This window comes from Pelecanus crispus, chromosome 18 (genome assembly GCF_030463565.1).
Source record: "Pelecanus crispus isolate bPelCri1 chromosome 18, bPelCri1.pri, whole genome shotgun sequence".
Classification (NCBI taxonomy): Eukaryota; Metazoa; Chordata; class Aves; order Pelecaniformes; family Pelecanidae; genus Pelecanus; species Pelecanus crispus.
This window is the reverse complement of record NC_134660.1, coordinates 5817144-5837897: the sequence shown is the minus strand read 5'-3', so window position 1 is coordinate 5837897 and position 20754 is coordinate 5817144. Positions and strand designations below refer to the sequence as shown.

Genomic DNA, 20754 nt, shown 5'->3' with positions numbered 1-20754 from the left:
GGACCCCCGGAGCCAGGTCCTTATGGGGACCCCCAGAGATGGGTCCTTATGGGGCCGTGGGGACCCCCAGAGCCTGGGTCCCTATGGAGACCCCCAGAGCTGGGTCCCTATGGGGCTGTGGGGACCCCCAGAGCCTGGTCCTTATGGGGACCCCAGAGCCGGGTCCTTATGGGGACCCCCAGAGCCTGGTCCCTATGGAGACACCCAGAGCCGGGTCCTTATGGGGCTGTGGGGACCCCCAGAGCCTGGTCCCTATGGAGACCCCCAGAGCCTGGTCCCTATGGGGCTGTGGGGACCCCCAGAGCCTGGTCTCTATGGGGACCCCGGAGCCAGGTCCTTATGGGGACCCCCAGAGCCTGGGCCCCTATGGGGACCCCCGGAGCCGGGTCCTTATGGGGCCGTGGGGACCCCCAGAGCCTGGTCCCTATGGAGACCCCCGGAGCCTGGTCCCTATGGGGCTGTGGGGACCCCCAGAGCCTGGTCCCTATGGGGACCCCCGGAGCCTGGTCCCTATGGGGCTGTGGGGACCCCCAGAGCCTGGTCCCTATGGGGACCCCCCAGAGCCGGGTCCCTATGGGGCCGTGGGGACCCCCAGAGCCGGGTCCTTATGGGGACCCCGGAGCCTGGTCCCTATGGGGCCGTGGGGACCCCCAGAGCCGGGTCCTTATGGGGACCCCCGGAGCCTGGTCCCTGTGGGGCCGTGGGGACCCCCAGAGCCTGGTCCCTATGGGGACCCCCGGAGCCTGGTCCCTATGGGGCCGTGGGGACCCCCAGAGCCTGGTCCCTATGGGGACCCCCAGAGCCGGGTCCTTATGGGGCGGTGGGGACCCCAGAGCCTGGTCCCTATGGAGACCCCCAGAGCTGGGTCCCTATGGGGCTGTGGGGACCCCCAGAGCCTGGTCCTTATGGGGACCCCCAGAGCCGGGTCCTTATGGGGACCCCCAGAGCCTGGTCCCTATGGAGACACCCAGAGCCGGGTCCTTATGGGGCTGTGGGGACCCCCAGAGCCTGGGTCCCTATGGAGACCCCCAGAGCCTGGTCCCTATGGGGCTGTGGGGACCCCCAGAGCCTGGTCTCTATGGGGACCCCGGAGCCAGGTCCTTATGGGGACCCCCAGAGCCTGGGCCCTATGGGGACCCCCGGAGCCGGGTCCTTATGGGGCCGTGGGGACCCCCAGAGCCTGGTCCCTATGGAGACCCCCGGAGCCTGGTCCCTATGGGGCTGTGGGGACCCCCAGAGCCTGGTCCCTATGGGGACCCCCGGAGCCTGGTCCCTATGGGGCTGTGGGGACCCCCAGAGCCTGGTCCCTATGGGGACCCCCAGAGCCGGGTCCCTATGGGGCCGTGGGGACCCCCAGAGCCGGGTCCTTATGGGGACCCCCGGAGCCTGGTCCCTATGGGGCCGTGGGGACCCCCAGAGCCGGGTCCTTATGGGGACCCCCGGAGCCTGGTCCCTGTGGGGCCGTGGGGACCCCCAGAGCCTGGTCCCTATGGGGACCCCCGGAGCCTGGTCCCTATGGGGCCGTGGGGACCCCCAGAGCCTGGTCCCTATGGGGACCCCCAGAGCCGGGTCCTTATGGGGCGGTGGGGACCCCCAGAGCCTGGTCCCTATGGAGACCCCCAGAGCTGGGTCCCTATGGGGCTGTGGGGACCCCCAGAGCCTGGTCCTTATGGGGACCCCCAGAGCCGGGTCCTTATGGGGACCCCCAGAGCCTGGTCCCTATGGAGACACCCAGAGCCGGGTCCTTATGGGGCTGTGGGGACCCCCAGAGCCTGGTCCCTATGGAGACCCCCAGAGCCTGGTCCCTATGGGGCTGTGGGGACCCCCAGAGCCTGGTCTCTATGGGGACCCCGGAGCCAGGTCCTTATGGGGACCCCCAGAGCCTGGTCCCTATGGGGACCCCCGGAGCCGGGTCCTTATGGGGCCGTGGGGACCCCCAGAGCCTGGTCCCTATGGAGACCCCCGGAGCCTGGTCCCTATGGGGCTGTGGGGACCCCCAGAGCCTGGTCCCTATGGGGACCCCCGGAGCCTGGTCCCTATGGGGCTGTGGGGACCCCAGAGCCTGGTCCCTATGGGACCCCCAGAGCCGGGTCCCTATGGGGCCGTGGGGACCCCAGAGCCGGGTCCTTATGGGGACCCCCGGAGCCTGGTCCCTATGGGGCCGTGGGGACCCCCAGAGCCGGGTCCTTATGGGGACCCCCGGAGCCTGGTCCCTGTGGGGCCGTGGGGACCCCCAGAGCCTGGTCCCTATGGGGACCCCCGGAGCCTGGTCCCTATGGGGCCGTGGGGACCCCCAGAGCCTGGTCCCTATGGGGACCCCCAGAGCCGGGTCCTTATGGGGCCGTGGGGACCCCCAGAGCCTGGTCCCTATGGGGACCCCCAGAGCCGGGTCCTTATGGGGCCGTGGGGACCCCAGAGCCACCCCCGCTGCAGCAGCGGGGCCCCCGCCCCCGTCCCCCCGGGAGCAGGACGCCCGGCCGTGCCAGCCCCAGGGGACACCGGCGTGGGGCAGAGCCGGCCGGGACCCCCGTGGCACCGCGCGGGACGGAGGGCGGGTCCCGGGTGGGTGCCCACGCTGGGGGGGGGAGGGGGGACCCCCCTGCTGGGGTGGGGGGCACCCAGCTCTGCCCCTCCTACCTGCTGCCAGCCGGGAGCCTCCGCCGAGCCGGTGCCGGTGCCACGGTGCCGGTGCCACTTCCGCACCGCGCGGGCAAACACCGCCAGCGCCGACCTTTACCCTGCCTAAGGGGGGGCCCCCGGGGGGGGGGTGCCAGGCGCGCCCCCCCCCCAAACCCTCCAGCCCTGCTCCCCGGCGCATCCCATCCCCCCCTCCCACCTTTTTCTGTTTTCCCCCCTAAATCCCGTTGAATTTTAAGCCAGGTTTGGTGATTTGGCTTAAATTTCCAGGCCGGGTGCCCTTGTCCCCGCCCCCCCCGCAGGGCTGGGGACAGTGGGGGGACACTCATGGTGCCCCCCCCCCCCCCCCCCCATTAATGCCTTAAGAGGGATTTGGGCCACCAAAGGCGGTCCTGAGCCGTAACCCCCTTGGTGCCTGGTCCTGGGGTGCGGGGGGGGGGTGACAGCCCCGGGGGGGCCCCAACCTCCCGGCCCCGGGGGTCCCCTGCCCCCCGCTGGGCTGGGGTCGGATCCTGCCCGTGCAGCGCCGAGCACTGGGGGTCCTGTGGCAGCGCGGGGAAGTGGGGGGGGGGGGGTGGGGGGGCGTCCCTGGAGGGACGCCGGGGGGGACTGGGGGGGGTTGCTGGTCTGAGGGGGCCCTGTGGGGTGGGGGGGACGCTGGTGGGGGGTCTGGGGGTTCCTGTGAGGGTCCTGGGGGGGGGGGTCGCTGGTGGAGGGTCTGGGGGGGCCCGGGGTTGGGGGGTCGCTGGGGGGGGGGGGGGGGGGGCCGGGGGGCCCTGTGAGGGGTCCTGGGGGATCGCTGGTGGGGGGCACTCGGGGGGCCCTGTGAGGCCCCAAGGGGGGGGTCATTGGTGGGGGGGTCTGGGGGGGGCCTGTGGGGTGGGGGGGACGCTGGTGGGGGGTCTGGGGGTTCCTGTGAGGGTCCTGGGGGGGGTCGCTGGTGGAGGGTCTGGGGGGCCCGGGGTTGGGGGGGTCGCTGGGGGGGGAGGGTCTAGGGGGGCCCTGTGACGCCCCAAGGGGGGGTCATTGGTGGGTGGTCTGGGGGGGCCCTGGAGGGGGGGGTGCTGGTGGGGGGGTCTGAGGGAGAGCCCTGTGAAGGTCCTGGGGGGGGTCGCTGGTGGGGGGCTCTAGGGGGGACCTGTGAGGGTCCTGGTGGGGTGGTCGCGGGTGGGCGAGGTCTGGGGGGGCCCTGGGGGGGAGGTCGCTGGGGGGGTCTGGGGGGGCCCTGTGAGGGTCCTGGTGGGGTGGTCGCGGGTGGGCGAGGTCTGGGGGGTCCCTGGGGGTCCCTGGGGGGGCCCTGTGAGGGTCCTGGGGGGGTGGTCGTGGGTGGGCGAGGTCTGGGGGGGCCCTGGGGGTCCCTGGGGGGGGGTCGCTGGTGGGGGGGTCTGAGGGGGCCCTGGGGGTCCCTGGTGGGGGGGTCGCTGGTGGGGGTCTGAGGGGGCCCTGGGGGTCCCTGGGGGGGGGGTCGCTGGCGGGGGGTCTGAGGGGGCCCTGGGGGTCCCTGGGGGGGGGGGGGTCGCTGGTGGGGGGTCTGAGGAGGCCCTGGGGGTCCCTGGGGGGAGGTCGCTGGGGGGGTCTGGGGGGGTTCTGTGAGGGTCCGGGGGGGTCGCTGGTGCCGGTTCCATGCGGCCCCTGGTCCTGCACCGCCCGGCGGGTGGGGGCCGGGGGGGACACACGGCACTGACGGGGTCCCGCAGGGCCCGAGGGGGGGGGGGGGTGGCTCCGGGGGTCCCAAGGCGGAGGGGGGGGGGGGGTGTTGGCTCCGGGGGGCCCTCAGGGCTCTGGGGGGGGCACGGGTCCCAGGGGTCCCCTACGGCCCCGGGGGGTCCCAAGGGGCGGGGTGGGGGGGATCGCTCCGTGGGTCCCGAGGGGGGGGCGCCCCGGGGTCCCCTCCCGCGGGGCCGCGCTCCCCCCCCCGGGCCCCCCCAATCCCCCCGGCCCCCCCGCACCTGGAGCCGCTCGGCGGCGGCCGCGCACAAGATGGAGCCGGGCGGGGGGGCGCGGAGCGGGGCCGGCAGCGGGGCTCAGCCCCGGCTCTGCCCCCCGGGCCCGGCACCGCCCCCGGCCCCCCCGCCGGGACCCCGGCCCGGCCCCCGCCCGCCCCGCCCCCAGCGCCCGCGGGGCCCCGGCTTTGCCCTTCGCCTCCCAAAGTGTCCCCCTGCGTCCCGAAGGGTCCCCGTCGAGTCCCCTCCTGTCCCGAAGGGTCCCCTTGTGCCCCGAAAAGCCCCCCCTGCATCCCGAAGGGTCCCCGTCGCATCCTGAAGTGTCCCAAAGTGTCCCCTTGTGCCCCAAAAGTCTCTGCTGCATCCCGAAGGGTCCCCATTGCATCCCCTCCTGTCCCAAGTGTCCCTTTGTGCCCCAAAAGTCCCTGCTGCATCCCAAAGTGTCCCATTGCACCCCCTCGTGTCTCCTTGTGCCCCAAAACGTCCCCCCTGCATCCCAAAGGGTCCCCATTGCATCCCCTCCTGTCCCAAAGTGTCTCCTTGTGCTCCAAAAGTCCCCACTGCATCCAAAGGGTCCCCATTGCACCCCCTCGTGTCTCCTTGTGCCCCAAAAGTCCCCACTGCATCCCGAAGGGTCCCCATTGCACCCCCTCCTGTCCCAAAGTGTCTCCTTGTGCCCCACAAACGTCCCCCCCTGCATCCCGAAGTGTCCCCATTGCATCCCCTCCTGTCCCAAAGTATCTCCTTGTGCCCCAAAAGTCCCTGCTGCATCCCAAAGTGTCCCCATTGCACCCCCTCGTGTCTCCTCGTGCCCCAAAACGTCCCCACTGCATCCCGAAGTGTCCCCATTGCACCCCCTCCTGTCCCAAAGTGTCCCTTTGTGCCCCAAAACGTCCCCCCTGCATCCCAAAGTGTCCCCATTGCACCCCCTCCTGTCCCAAAGTGTCTCCTTGTGCCCCAAAATGTCCCCCCTGCATCCCGAAGGGTCCCCATTGCACCCCCTCCTGTCCCAAAGTGTCTCCTTGTGCCCCAAAATGTCCCCGCTGCATCCCAAAGTGTCCCCATTGCACCCCCTCGTGTCTCCTTGTGCCCCAAAACGTCCCCCCTGCATCCCAAAGTGTCCCCATTGCACCCCCTCCTGTCCCAAAGTGTCTCCTTGTGCCCCAAAACGTCCCCCCTGCATCCCAAAGGGTCCCCATTGCACCCCCTCCTGTCCCAAAGTGTCTCCTTGTGCCCCAAAAGTCCCCACTGCATCCCAAAGTGTCCCCATTGCACCCCCTCGTGTCTCCTTGTGCCCCAAAACGTCCCCCCTGCATCCCAAAGGGTCCCCATTGCATCCCCTCCTGTCCCAAAGTGTCTCCTTGTGCCCCAAAACGTCCCCCCTGCATCCCGAAGGGTCCCCATTGCACCCCCTCCTGTCCCAAAGTGTCTCCTTGTGCCCCAAAACGTCCCCACTGCATCCCGAAGGGTCCCCATTGCACCCCTCCTGTCCCAAAGTGTCTCCTTGTGCCCCAAAAGTCCCCCACTGCATCCCGAAGTGTCCCCATTGCACCCCCTCCTGTCCCAAAGTGTCCCCTTGTGCCCCAAAACGTCCCCCCTGCATCCCGAAGTGTCCCCATTGCATCCCAAAAAGTGTCTCCTTGTGCCCCAAAACGTCCCCACTGCATCCCAAAGTGTGCCCATTGCATCCTGAAGTGTCCCAAAGTGTCTCCTTGTGCCCCAAAATGTCCCTGCTGCATCCCGAAGGGTCCCCATTGCACCCCCTCCTGTCCCAAAGTGTCTCCTTGTGCCCCAAAGTGTCCCCGCTGCATCCTGAAGTGTCCCCATTGCATCCCCTCATGTCCCAAAGTGTCTCCTTGTGCCCCAAAATGTCCCCACTGCATCCCAGAGGGTCCCCATTGCATCCCCTCCTGTCCCAAAGCCCCCCTGCCGCACCCTTGAAGCATCCTCTTGTCCCCCAAAGTTTCCCCTTGTGCCCCCAAACCTCCCCAGTGCATCCCAAAGGGTCCCCGTCCTGTCCCCTTGTGTCCCAAAGTACCCCTGCTGTGCCCCTGAAGCATCCTCTTGTGCCCCACAGTGTCCCCACTGCAACCCAAAGGGTCTCCATCATGACCCCTCACATCCCAAAGTGTCCCCATTACACCCCAAAGTATCCCCACCGCGCCCCAAAGTGCCCTTGTTGTGTCCCCAAGTGTCCCTGCTGCATCCCAAAGTGTCCCCTCGACATCCCAGCCGTCCCCACTGTGTCCCAAACCCCTGTTGCATGCTGACCTGCCCCCGTCGTGTCCCAGAGCGTCACCACCGTGTCCCACAGCATCCTTCTCCTGTCTCTGCCGTGCCCTTTCGTGTCCCTGTTACGTCCCAAAGCATTCCAGTTGTGTCCCTTGCCGTCCCTTTTGTGTCCCATACTGTCCTGGTTGTGTCCCAAATCGTCGCCATCGTGACCCAAAGTGTCCCCACCCCGGAGGGGTGACTCTGGGTGGCAGAACCTCGCGTCCCACCGGCACCCGCTCCCCACCGTATCGCTCTCAGCACCCGTCCCCGCTGCCTGTGGTGACGCTTGCGATGCCATGGGGCAGGGAAGGTGTCCCAAAGCCCAGGGGACGCGGTCACCGTGGTGGCCTGCGGTCTGGGGATGCCGAGGTCCCCTCCTCCTCTGGGGGTAGAAGGGGCACACCTTGTCCCCACGGAGCCAAGGGGCACCGAGCCCCCGCTGTGCCCCGGTGTCCCCGGGGATGTCCCGTGCCCTGCCAGCAATGCCGTCCTCACAGCTGAACGGGCTCTTTATTTGGGAACGGGGCGGCGGGCTCGTGCCGGACGCGGGCTCCAGCTGCGGCACAGCCCGGCTTCTCCCTGCCCCACCCCGCCGGCGGCACCGTCCCCGCGGGCACTGCCCGGCCGGGCACCTCCACCGTCTTGCCGAGGGATGCCGGGTCTGTGCCACTGGGGACCGCAGGGCTCCATCGTCCCCTCTTGAGGTCTCTTCCCCAAAACCCCACACCCCCCCCGGGGCTCCATCCCCGCGGATCCGGCCCCAGTGGGAGCAGGAGGCAGAGGACGGGGTGCTCGGGGTGCCGCCAGCTCCGGCACCCGTCCCTCGAGCCGCATCCTGAGCGAGCCGGGCCGCCGCGCTGCCCTTCCTTGAGCCCACAGTTGTCACCACGCACAGTCTGAGGTGACACGCAGCCAAGTCCGTCCACCGAGACCCTGCTCCTTCACGTCCCCCGCCGCTGGGCTTGTCCCCGCACCTTTAGCCGTCGGGGAAGATGTAGCTGTACTGGTTGAGGATGTGCTCCACCACCTGGTTCTGGAAGACCATGTGCATGGCCATGTTCCCCTCCTCGCGCGCCGGCCGCAGCAGCGTGGGGCCGAAGACGATGGCGATGCTCTGCACCGACATGCGGTTCTCCTCCTTATACTCGATAACCCTGCGGGGACGAGGGATGGTGTCACCTGGCACGTCCCCAAACCCAGGTCCTGACCCCCTTCCTGGCAGCAGGCTGGGTTTGGGGGGAGTGAGATGGGCGTCACCTGCAGAGGTGGCGGAAGAGGACCTTCATGGTGTCATGGTGGGCGGGCGGGAGGGGAGAACACCAGGTCACGGACGCACCAGCCCCGCCTGGCCGGGTCCTGCATCTCTGCAAGGGAAGACGCGCTGGGGTGCTGGCTCCGGCAGCCGGAGCGTTTGTCCCCATCCCTGTCCCCATCCCTGTCCCCATCCCCAATGTCGTCCCCATCCCCATCCCCATCCCTGTTCCCGTTCCTGTCCCCATCCCCAATCCCAATCCCAATCCCAATCCTCATCCCTGTCTCCATCCCCATCCTTGTCCCCATCCCATCCCATGCCATCCCATGCCATGCCATCCCATCCCATCCCATCCCATGCCATCCCATCCCATGCCATCCCATCCCATGCCATGCCATGCCATGCCATGCCATGCCATGCCATGCCATGCCATGCCATCCCATCCCATCCCATCCCATCCATCCCATCCCATCCCATCCCCATTCCATCACATCCCCATCCCTGTCCCCATCCCATCCCATCCCATCCCATCCCATCCCATCCCATCCCATCCCTGTCCCTGTCCCCATCTCATCCCATCCCATCCCATCCCCATTCCATCACATCCCCATCCCTGTCCCCATCCCATCCCATCCCATCCCATCCCATCCCATCCCATCCCATCCCATCCCTGTCCCTGTCCTCATCCCATCCCATCCCATCCCATCCCATCCCATCCCATCCCTGTCCCTGTCCCTGTCCCCATCCCATCCCATCCCATCCCATCCCATCCCATCCCATCCCATCCCATCCCTGTCCCTGTCCCTGTCCCTGTCCCCATCCCATCCCATCCCCATTCCATCACATCCCCGTCCCTGTCCCCATCCCATCCCATCCCATCCCATCCCATCCCATCCCATCCCATCCCATCCCATCCCTGTCCCTGTCCTCATCCCATCCCATCCCATCCCATCCCATCCCATCCCATCCCATCCCATCCCATCCAACCCATCCCATCCCTGTCTCCATCCCATCCCATCCCATCCCATCCCATCCCATCCCATCCCATCCCATCCCATCCCATCCCACCCCGTCCCCAGGCCTCACTGATGGCCGCGATGAACTGCTCGAAGTGGCCGAAGGGGACGAGCGGCTCCGGCAGCTCCCGGAAGAAGAGCTTCAGCGCTCCGGTGACGACGTGGATGTCCTCCCAGCGCCCGTCATCCAGGTCCAGGTGCTCGTCTGCGGGGCCGGGGCAGCACCTCAGGTGCCGGAAGCCCTGGGGACGGGCGAGGGTCCCCGGCCCCTCCCTCCCTGGCCACAGCCCTGTCCCCCTGCCCCCGGGCGGGGGGGGTCACATCCCGTTTGTCCCCTGCTGTCACCGCGGGCCTCCTTACCGTGCTCCACTTTGTAGCGCAGTTTCTGGATGGTGGCCAGGTTGCCGCTGACCCGGTACAGCCCGTCGATGTCCAGACCTGGCAGAGGACGGTGGAGATGGGGGGGGACAAGCTCCCGGTTAACCACAGCCCGCCCCGGGATGTGACGCCAGCCGCCACCGAGGGAGCCCCGGGGGTCCCCACTGTCCCCCGGGAGCTGCCTGGCAGCCGGGGGGACACACGGTGACAGTGACCGGCGTGACTCTGCGGGAACGCAGCAGCCAGCTTCCAGGGAAAACCCAACCATCAAATTTAGGCTTTACCAAGCGCTGTCCCCAGCCCGGTGCCCCCCGGGTTGTCCCCGAGCCCCGGGGCCGTACCTCTCCTCTCCACCGTCTGGATGCACTGCAGGACGAAGCGCGGCACCGTCCCCCGCTCCCGCTCGCACAGCGCTTCCAGGGAGCAGCCGAAAACCTGATCTGGAAAAAGCAGCGGAGGCTTGAGCGCGGCCGGGTGCCACCGAAGGGACGCCCGGTGCCGGGGACAGGGCTGGGGACACGGCAGGAGGGGCCCGCTCCTGTACGGGGTGCCTGGAGGTGACGGGACGTGCCCAAGCCCATCACCGTGACCTTGGGTCAGGCTTGGCTTTGGTCCCCCCACCCGCTGTCCCTGCTCCATCCCTGGCTGTGGCCCCCCCGCCTCCCAGCCTGGGGACACCCCGAGGGGGCTCAGCCCCTCCTGGCACCCACCCCTGACGCAGCCCCATCCTGGCACCCACCCTTGATGTAGCCCTTCTCCCGCAGGGACTGCAGCGTCGGCCGCCTCTGCAGGAACTTGCGGAGTTTGTTCCGGACTTTGCTGGAGTCGCTCTCGCCGCCGGCGCTGCCCGCTGCCTGCCCGGCCGCTGGCAGGGACGGGAGACAGGTCACCGTGGTCCCAAGGGACCGGGGGGCTCCCAGCGCATCCCCCCGCCGCGGGAGCTGGAGACGCCGCCGTGGCCACCCCACCGTGTCCGCCGGATGCCGGTGCCACCCCGGTGCCCGTCCCTGCGCCGGGATGCCCCAGCTCACCTGCCCTCTTCTCCTCGCCGCCCCCCAGCTTCTCCCGGGAGCCGAATTCCGTCCCGCTCTCGGCATCCTCCTCGCCGGGGAGGTCGGTGCCCTAGGGAAGGGCCGGCGTCAGACCCCTGTGCCCGTCCCCGGGGCGGGGGGCGGCGGGCGCCTGCTCACCAGCCTGCTGATGCTGTCGGCGATCGCCTTCTGCCAGGCGGCGATGATCTGCTCCGAGTCGTGCTGGATGAGGAACTCCGAGCCCTCCCGCGTCTTCAGCTACAGGGGCAGCGGGCAGCGCTCAGGGCAGGGCCGCGGGGCCGCCCGCGTTTGGTGGCAACCGCCCGGCTTTGGGGGCCGGGTTGTGGCTGAGAACGACCCCCAACTCATTACACATGTGTCCCCAGTTGTTGCCGCTTGCCAGCGAGCCAGGGCGGCTGGAAGCCTCCTCCCTGCGCACAGCCCAAGTGGAAAAAACACTCTGGGAGCCAGGCCATCCCTTGGTGACATCCCCATGCCCGCGGGAAAGGGGCAGCGGCCGGCAGCGCAGCCCGTCCCCATCTTTGGGGTGTCCCCCAGTGCGTCCGACGTCCCCTCCGCTGCCACCCGCCTCACCTCCAGGACGTGCTTCTTGCTGGACTTGTCCTTGCCGGCCCAGGCGACGGTGGCCCCGCGCAGCTCCACCGTGTGCTCGGGGGTGGCCAGGGGCTGGGGGTGCCGCTGCGGGAGCGAAGGGACGAGGGTGGCACCGCTGGCACCCGCCCGGAGGGGACGGGGACGCCAGGGTCCCGCTCGGTGCGGGGCCGCGGGCTTCCCTCCTCCAAAGATGGCAAATGTTCCCTGTGGGACACCTCTGTCCCCTCCCACGGCACCGGGGGTCTCCACGGCACCAGGACGGGGTGCTGCTGCCGCGGGGGTGGGTGTCGTGGCCACCGGCTTGGGGACACCTCGCGGGACGTCCCCAGCCCTGCCCGGGGACCCCGGGGCCTTCAGCTTTAGGGTCCGTCTCGGCGACGGCACCGCGCAGGGGCCGTGTCACCCGGGGAGAGGGGTCCCTCGCAGGGTCCCGGGCGAGGGGACAGTCCCCCGGGGTTTCTATAGGGGAAGAGCATCAGACCCTCTTACACTCCCCACGCCGTGGGGCTTGGGGTGCTCTGGCCACGCTCCCCCTCCATCCAGCCCCTCTCCATCCCTGTTTTCCAGAAGGGCTGCCCCAGACAGAGCCCCGCACCCACGGCGCAGCAGTGGGGCCAGCACGGCGGCCCCCCCGAGGGCGCGGATCCGTCCCCTCTCCTTCCCCTGCCGCCCTCACCGCAGGGTGTTGCGACACCCACGGCAGCTTCTGCATCCGGGTGGCGGGTGCTGGGCGCCGGGGGCGCTGGGTCGGGCACCGCTTCCTCCCCGCGCGCCCCGGCGAGCTCCGTGTGCTCGTTAGGGTGCCCCGACACCCGCCCCGGCCGGCTCCCACGCAGGGCGAGCGCGTGCGTGCGAGGGGAGGTGTGAGCCCACGCGCGCCGGCGTGCGGCACCCCAGCCCCGTGCTGGGAGGGGTCCTGGCGCAGGGTGCTGAGCCTGTCCCATGGGTGCTGGGCCTGTCCTGTGGGTCCTGGCTCCATCCTATGGGTGCTGGCCCCATCTCTTGGATGCTGGCTCCATCCCACGGGTGTTGGACACATCCCATGGGTGTTGGACCCATCCCACGGGTGTTGGACCCATTGTACGGGTGTTGGACCCATCGTACGGGTGTTGGACCCATCCCATGGGTGTTGGACCCATCCCATGGGTGTTGGACCCATCGTACAGGTCCTAGCCCCGTCCTGCAGGTCCTGACCCCAATGCTGTGGGTCCTTGCCCTGTCCCATGGGCACTGGCCTCATTCCATGGGTGCTGGCCCCATCCCATGGGTGCTGGTCCCATCTTGTGGGCGCTGGCCCTGTCCTACAGGTGCTGGCCCTGTCCCATGGGTGCTGGCCCTGTCCCATGGGTGCTGGACACATCCCATGGGTGCTGGTCCCATCTTGTGGGTGCTGGCCCCGTCCCATGGGTTCTGGCCCCATCCCGTGGGTGCTGGTCCCATCTTGTGGGTGCTGGCCCCATCCCGTGGGTTCTGGCCCTATCTTGTGGGTGCTGGTCCCATCCCATGGGTGCTGGTCCCATCTTGTGGGTGCTGGCCCTGTCCTACAGGTGCTGGCCCTGTCCCATGGGTGCTGGCCCTGTCCCATGGGTGCTGGACGCATCCCATGGGTGCTGATCCCATCTTGTGGGTGCTGGCCCCATCCCATGGGCACTGGCCCCGTCCCACGGGTGCTGGCCCCACCAAGGCCATCGGGGCTCTTACCAAGGCACTGGCAGCCGAGTGCTTGGAGTCCTTGAAGAAGGTGAGGATCCCCCCCTCCAGCACGGTCCAGGAGGAGCTCCAGTTCTTCCTGGGGAGCAGAGGGGGGGTCACGCAGGGGGACAGCACAGCCCCTGTCCCCTCCGCCCCCCCCGGGCTCCCTTCTCCGCTGGCGGGGGACGCTGGGATGTGCTTACCGGAGCCGCTTCCCTCTGTCCACCGTCTTGGTCCGGTTGAGCACTCCGGCTTTTTCGAGGCTTTTAGACTGGAAGGCAAAGCGTGGGGAGGGGGGGGGTCAGGTTTGCCCCCTGCCCTCCCTGGTGCTGGGGTGGGGAAGGGCTGGGGGCCCCTCCCCAGGGTGCTCACCTTCTCCTCCTTGAGCCCCAGCGCCGGCGGCACAGTGCTGGGCCAGGCAAAGAGCCCGCTGTCCTGGCTGGAGCTGCTGCTGGCCCGCTCGTGGTGGCCACCCGCCGGCACCTGGGGGGAGCGAGCGGGCGATGCCTGAGGTGCCCATGCTGGATGGGTGCTGGGCTTCGCACCCGCTGTGCCCCGAGCCCCTGCCCTCGCGAGGGTGCTCATCCCCTGGCAGACGCCCCTGTCCCCATCTTTGTCCCTATCCCCATCCCTCTCCCTGTCCATATCCCATCCCCATCCCTGTCCCCATCCGTACCGTGTCGGAGGCGAAGCTCTCGGGGCAGAACACGGCTCCCTCGGGGTGGCCGTGCCGGTAGTAGCCCAGGGGCGAGCCCAGCTCCTCGGGGCGCCTCGGGGACAGACAGAGAGTGGCCCCCTGATCGTAGGAGCCCATGGGTGAGTAGTCCTCCTCAGGATAACCCTCCAGCTCATCTGGAGAGAGGTCGGGATAGTCTGTTTCTGGAGTGGGTGGCTGGAGAGAAGAGTCAGGCTAAGATCTGTGCCCCACCAAGAGCATCAGCATCCCCAAACTGTGGTCAGCCCAGGTGGGGGCTGCCCCATCTCCATCATCTCCATGTCCATCCCCATCTCCATCTCCATGTCCATCCCCATCTCCATCCCCATCTCCATCCCCATCTCCATCCCCATGTCCACCTTCATTTTAATATCTTCATCAACGATCTGGACAAGGGGACTGAGTGCCCCCTCAGTAAGTTTGCAGATGACACCAAGCTGGGTGGGAGTGTCGATCTGCTGGAGGGCAGGATGGCCCTGCAGAGGGACCTGGACACGCTGGACCCATGGGCCGAGGCCAGCTGTGTGAGGTTCAACAAGGCCAAGTGCCGGGTCCTGCACTTGGGTCACAACAACCCCATGCAGCGCTGCAGGCTTGGGGAAGGGGGGCTGGAAAGCTGCCTGGCCAAAACGGACCTGGGGGTGTTGGTCGACAGCAGCTGAACATGAGCCAGCAGTGTGCCCAGCTGGCCAAGAAGGCCAACAGCATCCTGGCTTGTGTCAGGAATAGTGTGGCCAGCAGGAGCAGGGAGGTGATTGTGCCCCTGTGCTCGGCGCTGGTGAGGCCGCACCTGGAATGCTGTGTCCAGTTTTGGGCCCCTCAGCACAAGAAGGACATTGGGGTGCTGGAGCGTGTCCAGAGAAGGGCAACGGAGCTGGGGAAGGGTCTGGAGCACAGGGCTGGTGGGGAGCGGCTGAGGGAGCTGGGGGTGTTCAGCCTGGAGAAGAGGAGGCTGAGGGGAGACCTCATCGCTCTCTACAACTGCCTGACAGGAGGGGGCAGTGACGTGGGGATCGGTCTCTTTTCACAGTAACAAGTGATAGGATGAGACAAAACGGCCTCACGTTGCACCAGGGGAGGTTTAGATTAGGTATTAGGAAAAATTTCTTCACCGAAAGGGTTGTCAAACATTGGAACAGGCTGCCCAGGGAGGTGGTGGAGTCCCCATCCCTGGGAGTATTTAAAAGATGTGTAGGCATGGTGCTTAGGGACATGGTTTAGTGGTGGACTTGGCAGTGCTAGGTCTGCAGTTGGACTTGACCTTAAAGGTCTTTTCCAATCTAAGTGACTCTTTGATTCCATGATTTGCATCTCCATCTCCATCTCCATCTCCATCTCCATCTCCATCTCCATCTCCATCCCCATCCCTGTCTCCATCACCATCTCCATTCCCATCCCTATCACCTCTCCATCTCATCTCATCTCATCTCATCTCATCTCATCTCATCTCATCTCATCCCATCCCATCCCATCCCATCCCATCTCATCATCTCATCTCATCTCATCTCATCTCATCTCATCTCATCTCATCTCATCTCATCTCATCTCATCTCATCTCATCTCATCTCATCTCATCTCATCTCATCTCATCTCTCATCTCCATCTCCATCTCCATTCCCATCCCTATCTCTTCTCCGTCTCCATCACTATCTCTATCTCCATCCCCATCCCTGTCTCCATTACCATCTCCATTCCCATCCTTATCTCCTCTCCATCTCCATCTTCATCCCCATCCCCATCCCCATCTCCATCTCCATCTCCATCTCCATCTCCATCTCCATCTCCATCTCCATCTCCATCTCCATCTCCATCCCCATCCCCATCCCCATCCTCATCACCCCCGTGCCTCGCTGGGTGCTCACCCTCTGCTCCATGGGACCGTACTGCGTCACCCCAGGGTACATATCCTGGGAGCTGCCTCCGTCTCCCGCGTGGGGGGGGTCCCACGACGTCTCACCTGTTACCGAATTATAGAAAAAAGCCTGTCCGCTGGCTTCATCCACGTACTGTTCCCACTCGGGAAACTCCGGGCTGTGGGCGAGCGAGGAGGCGGGAGAGGCGACGGGACTCACTCCATCTTCTGCCTGCCCAAAGGGACAATCCCACGTGGTCTCACCCGTCACCGGGTTATAATAAAACAAATGTCCACTGTCCGTATCCGTGTGGGTTTCCCAGTCCGACACAGAGCTGCCAGGCTTCTCCGGGGCCGAGCTGGCAGCTGCAGCTTCTTCCTGCAGCTCCTGGATGTTGAGGTAGATGGGGGCAGGCGGCTCCTCCGGCTCCTTGCGTGCCTGGGGGGGACAGGGACGGGTCACTCGGGTGCTGCGGTTGGCGATGGGTGCAGAGAGCCATGGGGCAGGGGTGCTGGCGACAGCGTTCCTCGGACGTCCCCACCGTGGCACCCGGGCTGGCGGATGGTGAGGCGGCCAAGGAGCCGGATCCTGCCCTGCCCCGGCTGCTGGGGCATCCCTCCACCCTATCCCACCGGGCAAGAGCTGAGAGCGATGGGGTGTAAGCGCCTGGGAGGAGGGCACCCACGGCACCCACAGCACCCACATCGCGGCAGGGAGCACCCAGCCGGCAGTGGGGATAAGAGTCCGGTCCGAGCACACAGAGAGAGTTTGGGCTTGGGGCATGGTGGTCCCCAGCGTCAGCACCTGCATCACCGGTATCCACGTCACCCACTGCACCCCCGGGATCTGCACCCGGGGCATGGGCAGCAGCACCCAGCACTTGCACCCACATCGTCAGCACCCACGTCATCAGCGCCCCAACTTTGGCACCAGCACCCCAGCACTTGCACCCACATCATGTGCACCCACATTGCCAGCACCCACATCATCAGCACCCCAACCTTGGCATCAGCACCCAGCATTTGCACCCACATTGCCAGCACCCACATCATCAGCACCCCAACCTTGGCATCAGCACCCAGCACTTGCACCCACATGGTTTGCACCCACATCATCTGCACCCACCACGCTGGTGTCAGCACCCAGCATTTGCACCCACTCCATCAGCACCCACATCATTGGCACCCAAACCATGAACGCCCCTGACATCTGCAGCCCCAGCGCCACCGCCATGCCCATGGCCTGCACCCCCAGCCCCTGCACCCACCTCCCTGGCGTCGGCACCCTCAACATCCTCACCATGGAACATCTCCAACACCCACACCACCCACACCCCCAGCCTCTGCCCTCACATCACCAGCACCCAAACCACCAGCACCCGCACCGCCAGCACCCACAGCCCCTGCACCCGCCCCAGCACCCCGACCCCGCTGACGAGCAGAACCGGGCGCTGAGACCCGCAGCCTCATCACCACGTCCCAAAAGAAGGCCCCGAGGGCCCCCGGCGCGGCTGCCTGGCTGCCCCCCGCTCTCCGCGGGGCTGCGGGGGTCGGGGCACGCGGCCCCCGGGAGCAGGCGGCCCCGGGCGCTGCTGCTGGCGGGGAATCCCCTCCTGGCACCCTTTGATCTCCCCAGCTTTACAGCCCCTGAGCCGCCCTCCAACCGCCACGGGGACAAAGTTTCCCAACCCCAGCCCTGCCCGTCACCCCGGGGTGCGGGGGACAGCGGGAGGAGCGTCCCCAGGGACACCCTGGCACAGAGGGGAGCAGGGGAGGGTGACCCCGGGGACACCCTGGAATGGGCATGGAGGGGAGCACGGGAGGGTGACCCCGGGGACACCCTGGAATGGAGGGGAGCACGGGAGGGTGACCCCGGGGACACCCTGGCACGGAGGGGAGCAGGGGAGGGTGACCCCAGGGACACCCTGGCACGGAGGGGAGCACGGGAGGGTGACCCCAGGGACACCCTGGCACGGAGGGGAGCAGGGGAGGGTGACCCTAGGGACACCCTGGAATGGAGGGGAGCACGGGAGGGTGACCCCAGGGACACCCTGGCATGGAGGGGAGCAGGGGAGGGTGACCCCGGGGACACCCTGGCACGGAGGGGAGCACGGGAGGGTGACCCTAGGGACACCCTGGCATGGAGGGGAGCAGGGGAGGGTGACCCCAGGGACACCCTGGCATGGAGGGGAGCACGGGAGGGTGACCCTAGGGACACCCTGGCATGGAGGGGAGCACGGGAGGGTGACCCCGGGGACACCCTGGCATGGAGGGGAGCAGGGGAGGGTGACCCCGGGGACACCCTGGAATGGAGGGGAGCACGGGAGGGTGACCCTAGGGACACCCTGGAATGGAGGGGAGCACGGGAGGGTGACCCCGGGGACACCCTGGCATGGAGGGGAGCAGGGGAGGGTGACCCCGGGGACACCCTGGCACGGAGGGGAGCACGGGAGGGTGACCCCGGGGACACCCTGGAATGGAGGGGAGCACGGGAGGGTGACCCTAGGGACACCCTGGCACGGAGGGGAGCACGGGAGGGTGACCCCAGGGACACCCGGTCACCTCCCCGCCATGGCGTGGGGATGCAAACCCAGCGCGAGAGGCCACCATCACCTCGGGGACAAAGGACACGGGGGTGACGACGGGGGACGCCCGGCATGGAGCCCCCCAGCACCTCCCTCCCTCCCATGGGTGCATCCCCGGGGGTTTCTCTCCCCCCGGGAGGGCTGGGTGCCTCTCACCGCTTTGGGACGGGCACCTTGGCACCTGCCGGCGCCTGGTGCCACCTCTGCGGCGTAAGCACCGGGGGGAAATTTGGGTGGCAGCTCGGAGGAGGGGGGGTGACCCCACAACACGCCCCTCCCCCCAGCTGGGTGCACCCATGGGTGCTGCCTACCTTCCCCAAGTGCAGCAGCCGCGACACCCTGCTGCGGGACCGCTGCAGAGCGCCCGACGCCCGGTCGCCCATCGCGGCGGGCGCTGCCGGGGGGCAGCCGGTGGGCGCACCAAGAGGCTCCGGTAGCGCCGATGGCGCCTGTGCCGGGGCCTGCGCTGGCCGCGCTTCCTGCTGGGGTTCGGGGAGCGGAAGAGCCGCCTCCGAGCCCGGCGCTTGGCCCCAGGGCGGAATTGGCTTTTTTTGGGGTTGTTGTCACCCCGTCACCCACCACCCGTCATGTCACCTGCTCTGCCCAAGCCAAGGCCGACCGAGCGGGAATTGCGCCGGGATGACGCCGTGCTGGGGGTGCAGCCGGGGCTAACCCGGAAAACTGCCCCCCAAGTTTAGGCTGGCCCAGCCGGCATCGTGCCGCTCCACCGGCAACGGCATGGGAACGAGCCGGGGGGGGCTGCGTCCCCAAAATCTGGGCTCGCCCCGGCCCAGCGGTGGATGCACATGGTGGCCGGGCCAAGGCCGCCGCAGCCCCGCCGTCGCTGACGCCGGTTGCTTTTGGCGCTGGTGGGGTTTAGGCAGGGGAAGGGGAAAGCTCCGGCGATGGCGCCGGCGTTGGGGACGGCGCTGGGTCTCTCCTGGGGGGGCACCGGTGGCTTTGGGTGCGCAAAGAGCACTTGGGGGGGTTAATCCGGCACGGCCAGGGTGGCGGGGTGTAAAATGGGGGTGTAAAATGGGGTGTAAACCCCAGCCCCCTGCCACCAAGACCCCCTTTCCTCCAGGAAAACACCCCCCGGGGCGGCACAGCCCCCTTAAAGCGGGGGACGTGAGGGCTGGGGGTGCTGTGGGTGCCTGGGGTTACCCCAAAGATTGGTGCTGGGGTGGGGTGGGGGGACAAGGCTGCGGGACCCCCCCCCCACCCCCGTCATTGCCCTCTCGCCCCGGTGCACCCGTCAGTGTCGGTGGCAGGCGAGTGGCCAGGGGGCACCCCCCACCCTTGGGTGCCCCCCAAAAAGAGGGGTGCAGCGGGGAGCCCCGGGGGGGGTGGGGCTGGGAAGGGCCCCTCGCTACTTACTGGCGTGGGGTGAGCGTGGGCTTTGGGGTGGCGGGGCGCCTGCCTGAGGCGGGGTGCACCCAGCACCCACCTCCGGCACTGGGTGCTGCGCCCAGGTGAGACACCCGCCCCGGCAGGGAGGAGTTGCTGCGCTTCCCTGTTAACCCCTTTCTGCCTCCTCCCGCCCCGGGAACGCTGCCGGGAACGGGGTGCGGGACCCCCCCCAAGGACCCCTGGGTGCCACCGAGCCCCCCACCCCGGGGCCTGCGGGCATCGCTGGGCTCCTCACCCCAGCGGGGCAGAGCGGGGGGGCTGGGAGAGCCTGGGGTGCCCAGGAGGGTGGGGAAACTGAGGCAGGGTGCAGGGGGGGCTGAGCAGGGAAGGTGCGCGGGGTGGGTGCCCGGTGGGGGGGTCGGTCACCCCCCCCGAGGTGATAATTGCTGGCAAACCTCTACGGGGGGGGGTTGGCCCCCAGGTTTGCCCCACGGGGGCAGCTCGGGGGGGGGGTGCGGGGGGGTCCCAGCGGTGGCAGCGGTGCTGGGGAGCCCCTGGGTGCCCCCCCCACCCCATGCCGGGGGTCACGGGGTCGTGCCGGGGGGAGACGCGGGGCATTGAATCAGCTGGGGGGCCCGGGCATCCTGCTCCCCCCCCCCCCCCGCGCTCAAACCCCCCCGGCGCTGCCCTTGGGGCCAGCGCTGGGGCTGTCGCCGTACCTGAGCCACGTGGCCGGACCCCGGCCACCTCCCGGCCGCGTCCCTGTCCTTGCCGGGGGCGTAGAGGGTCTCGGAGCGGCTCTTGGCGAGCGGGCGAGCGTGTCCCAGGGGGTCCCCGCGCGACCCCACGGCGGTGGCACCGCGCGGCGCCAGCGTCACCCGCGCCAGGTCGTCCAGGGAGTGCGAGGGGCGCACGGGCTCGGCGGGCTGCGGGCTCGGCCCCGGGGGGACCCGAAAAGAGCTGAGTGCCAGCGGCGAGTCCCTCCAGGGCGCCGAGTCCCTCCGGGGCACCGATTCCCTCCTGGGCGCGGAGTCCCTGCGGGGCACCGAGCATCCTCCGGCCGGCTCCTCTGCCTCGGCAGCGCCGACGAAGCGGTACTCGTAGGCCGGCGGCGGCTGCGGGGCGAGCGTGGCTGGATCCGTCCCGGCGTGCCTGGGCGCCGGGGGGTCGAGTGGGGCCGGGGCGGCGATGGGGGGCAGCTCCTTCACGTACTGGGCAGGGATGTAGAAGGGCCGGGCGTCCCCACTCCTCTTGACGTGCCACCAGTGGTGGTTGGTTCGTTTCAGCAGGACGTAGCGCTCGTTAGGCTTGATGGAGACCAAAGTCCCGTCCTTGGCTCGGTACTCGAAGCCGTACTCCACCAGCACCAACGCCTCCTCCGCCGGCACCGCCGCCTCCATGGCCGCCCCGGCGC

The 20754-nt window shown here is 68.4% G+C and overlaps 1 protein-coding gene across 1 annotated transcript; it reads right to left on the bottom strand.

Moving 5' to 3' along the window:
* Window positions 1-7830: 7830 nt before the first annotated feature.
* On the bottom strand, window positions 7831-20754 carry ARHGAP27 (Rho GTPase activating protein 27). Its single transcript, XM_075722719.1, is given in 16 exon segments — window positions 7831-8008; window positions 8112-8164; window positions 8166-8218; window positions 9193-9327; window positions 9483-9560; window positions 9842-9940; window positions 10240-10365; window positions 10532-10622; window positions 10691-10789; window positions 11126-11230; window positions 12848-12935; window positions 13042-13109; window positions 13211-13321; window positions 13515-13730; window positions 15416-15844; window positions 20060-20754. Coding segments are annotated over 16 exon segments (2610 nt in total). The 5' UTR covers window positions 20741-20754.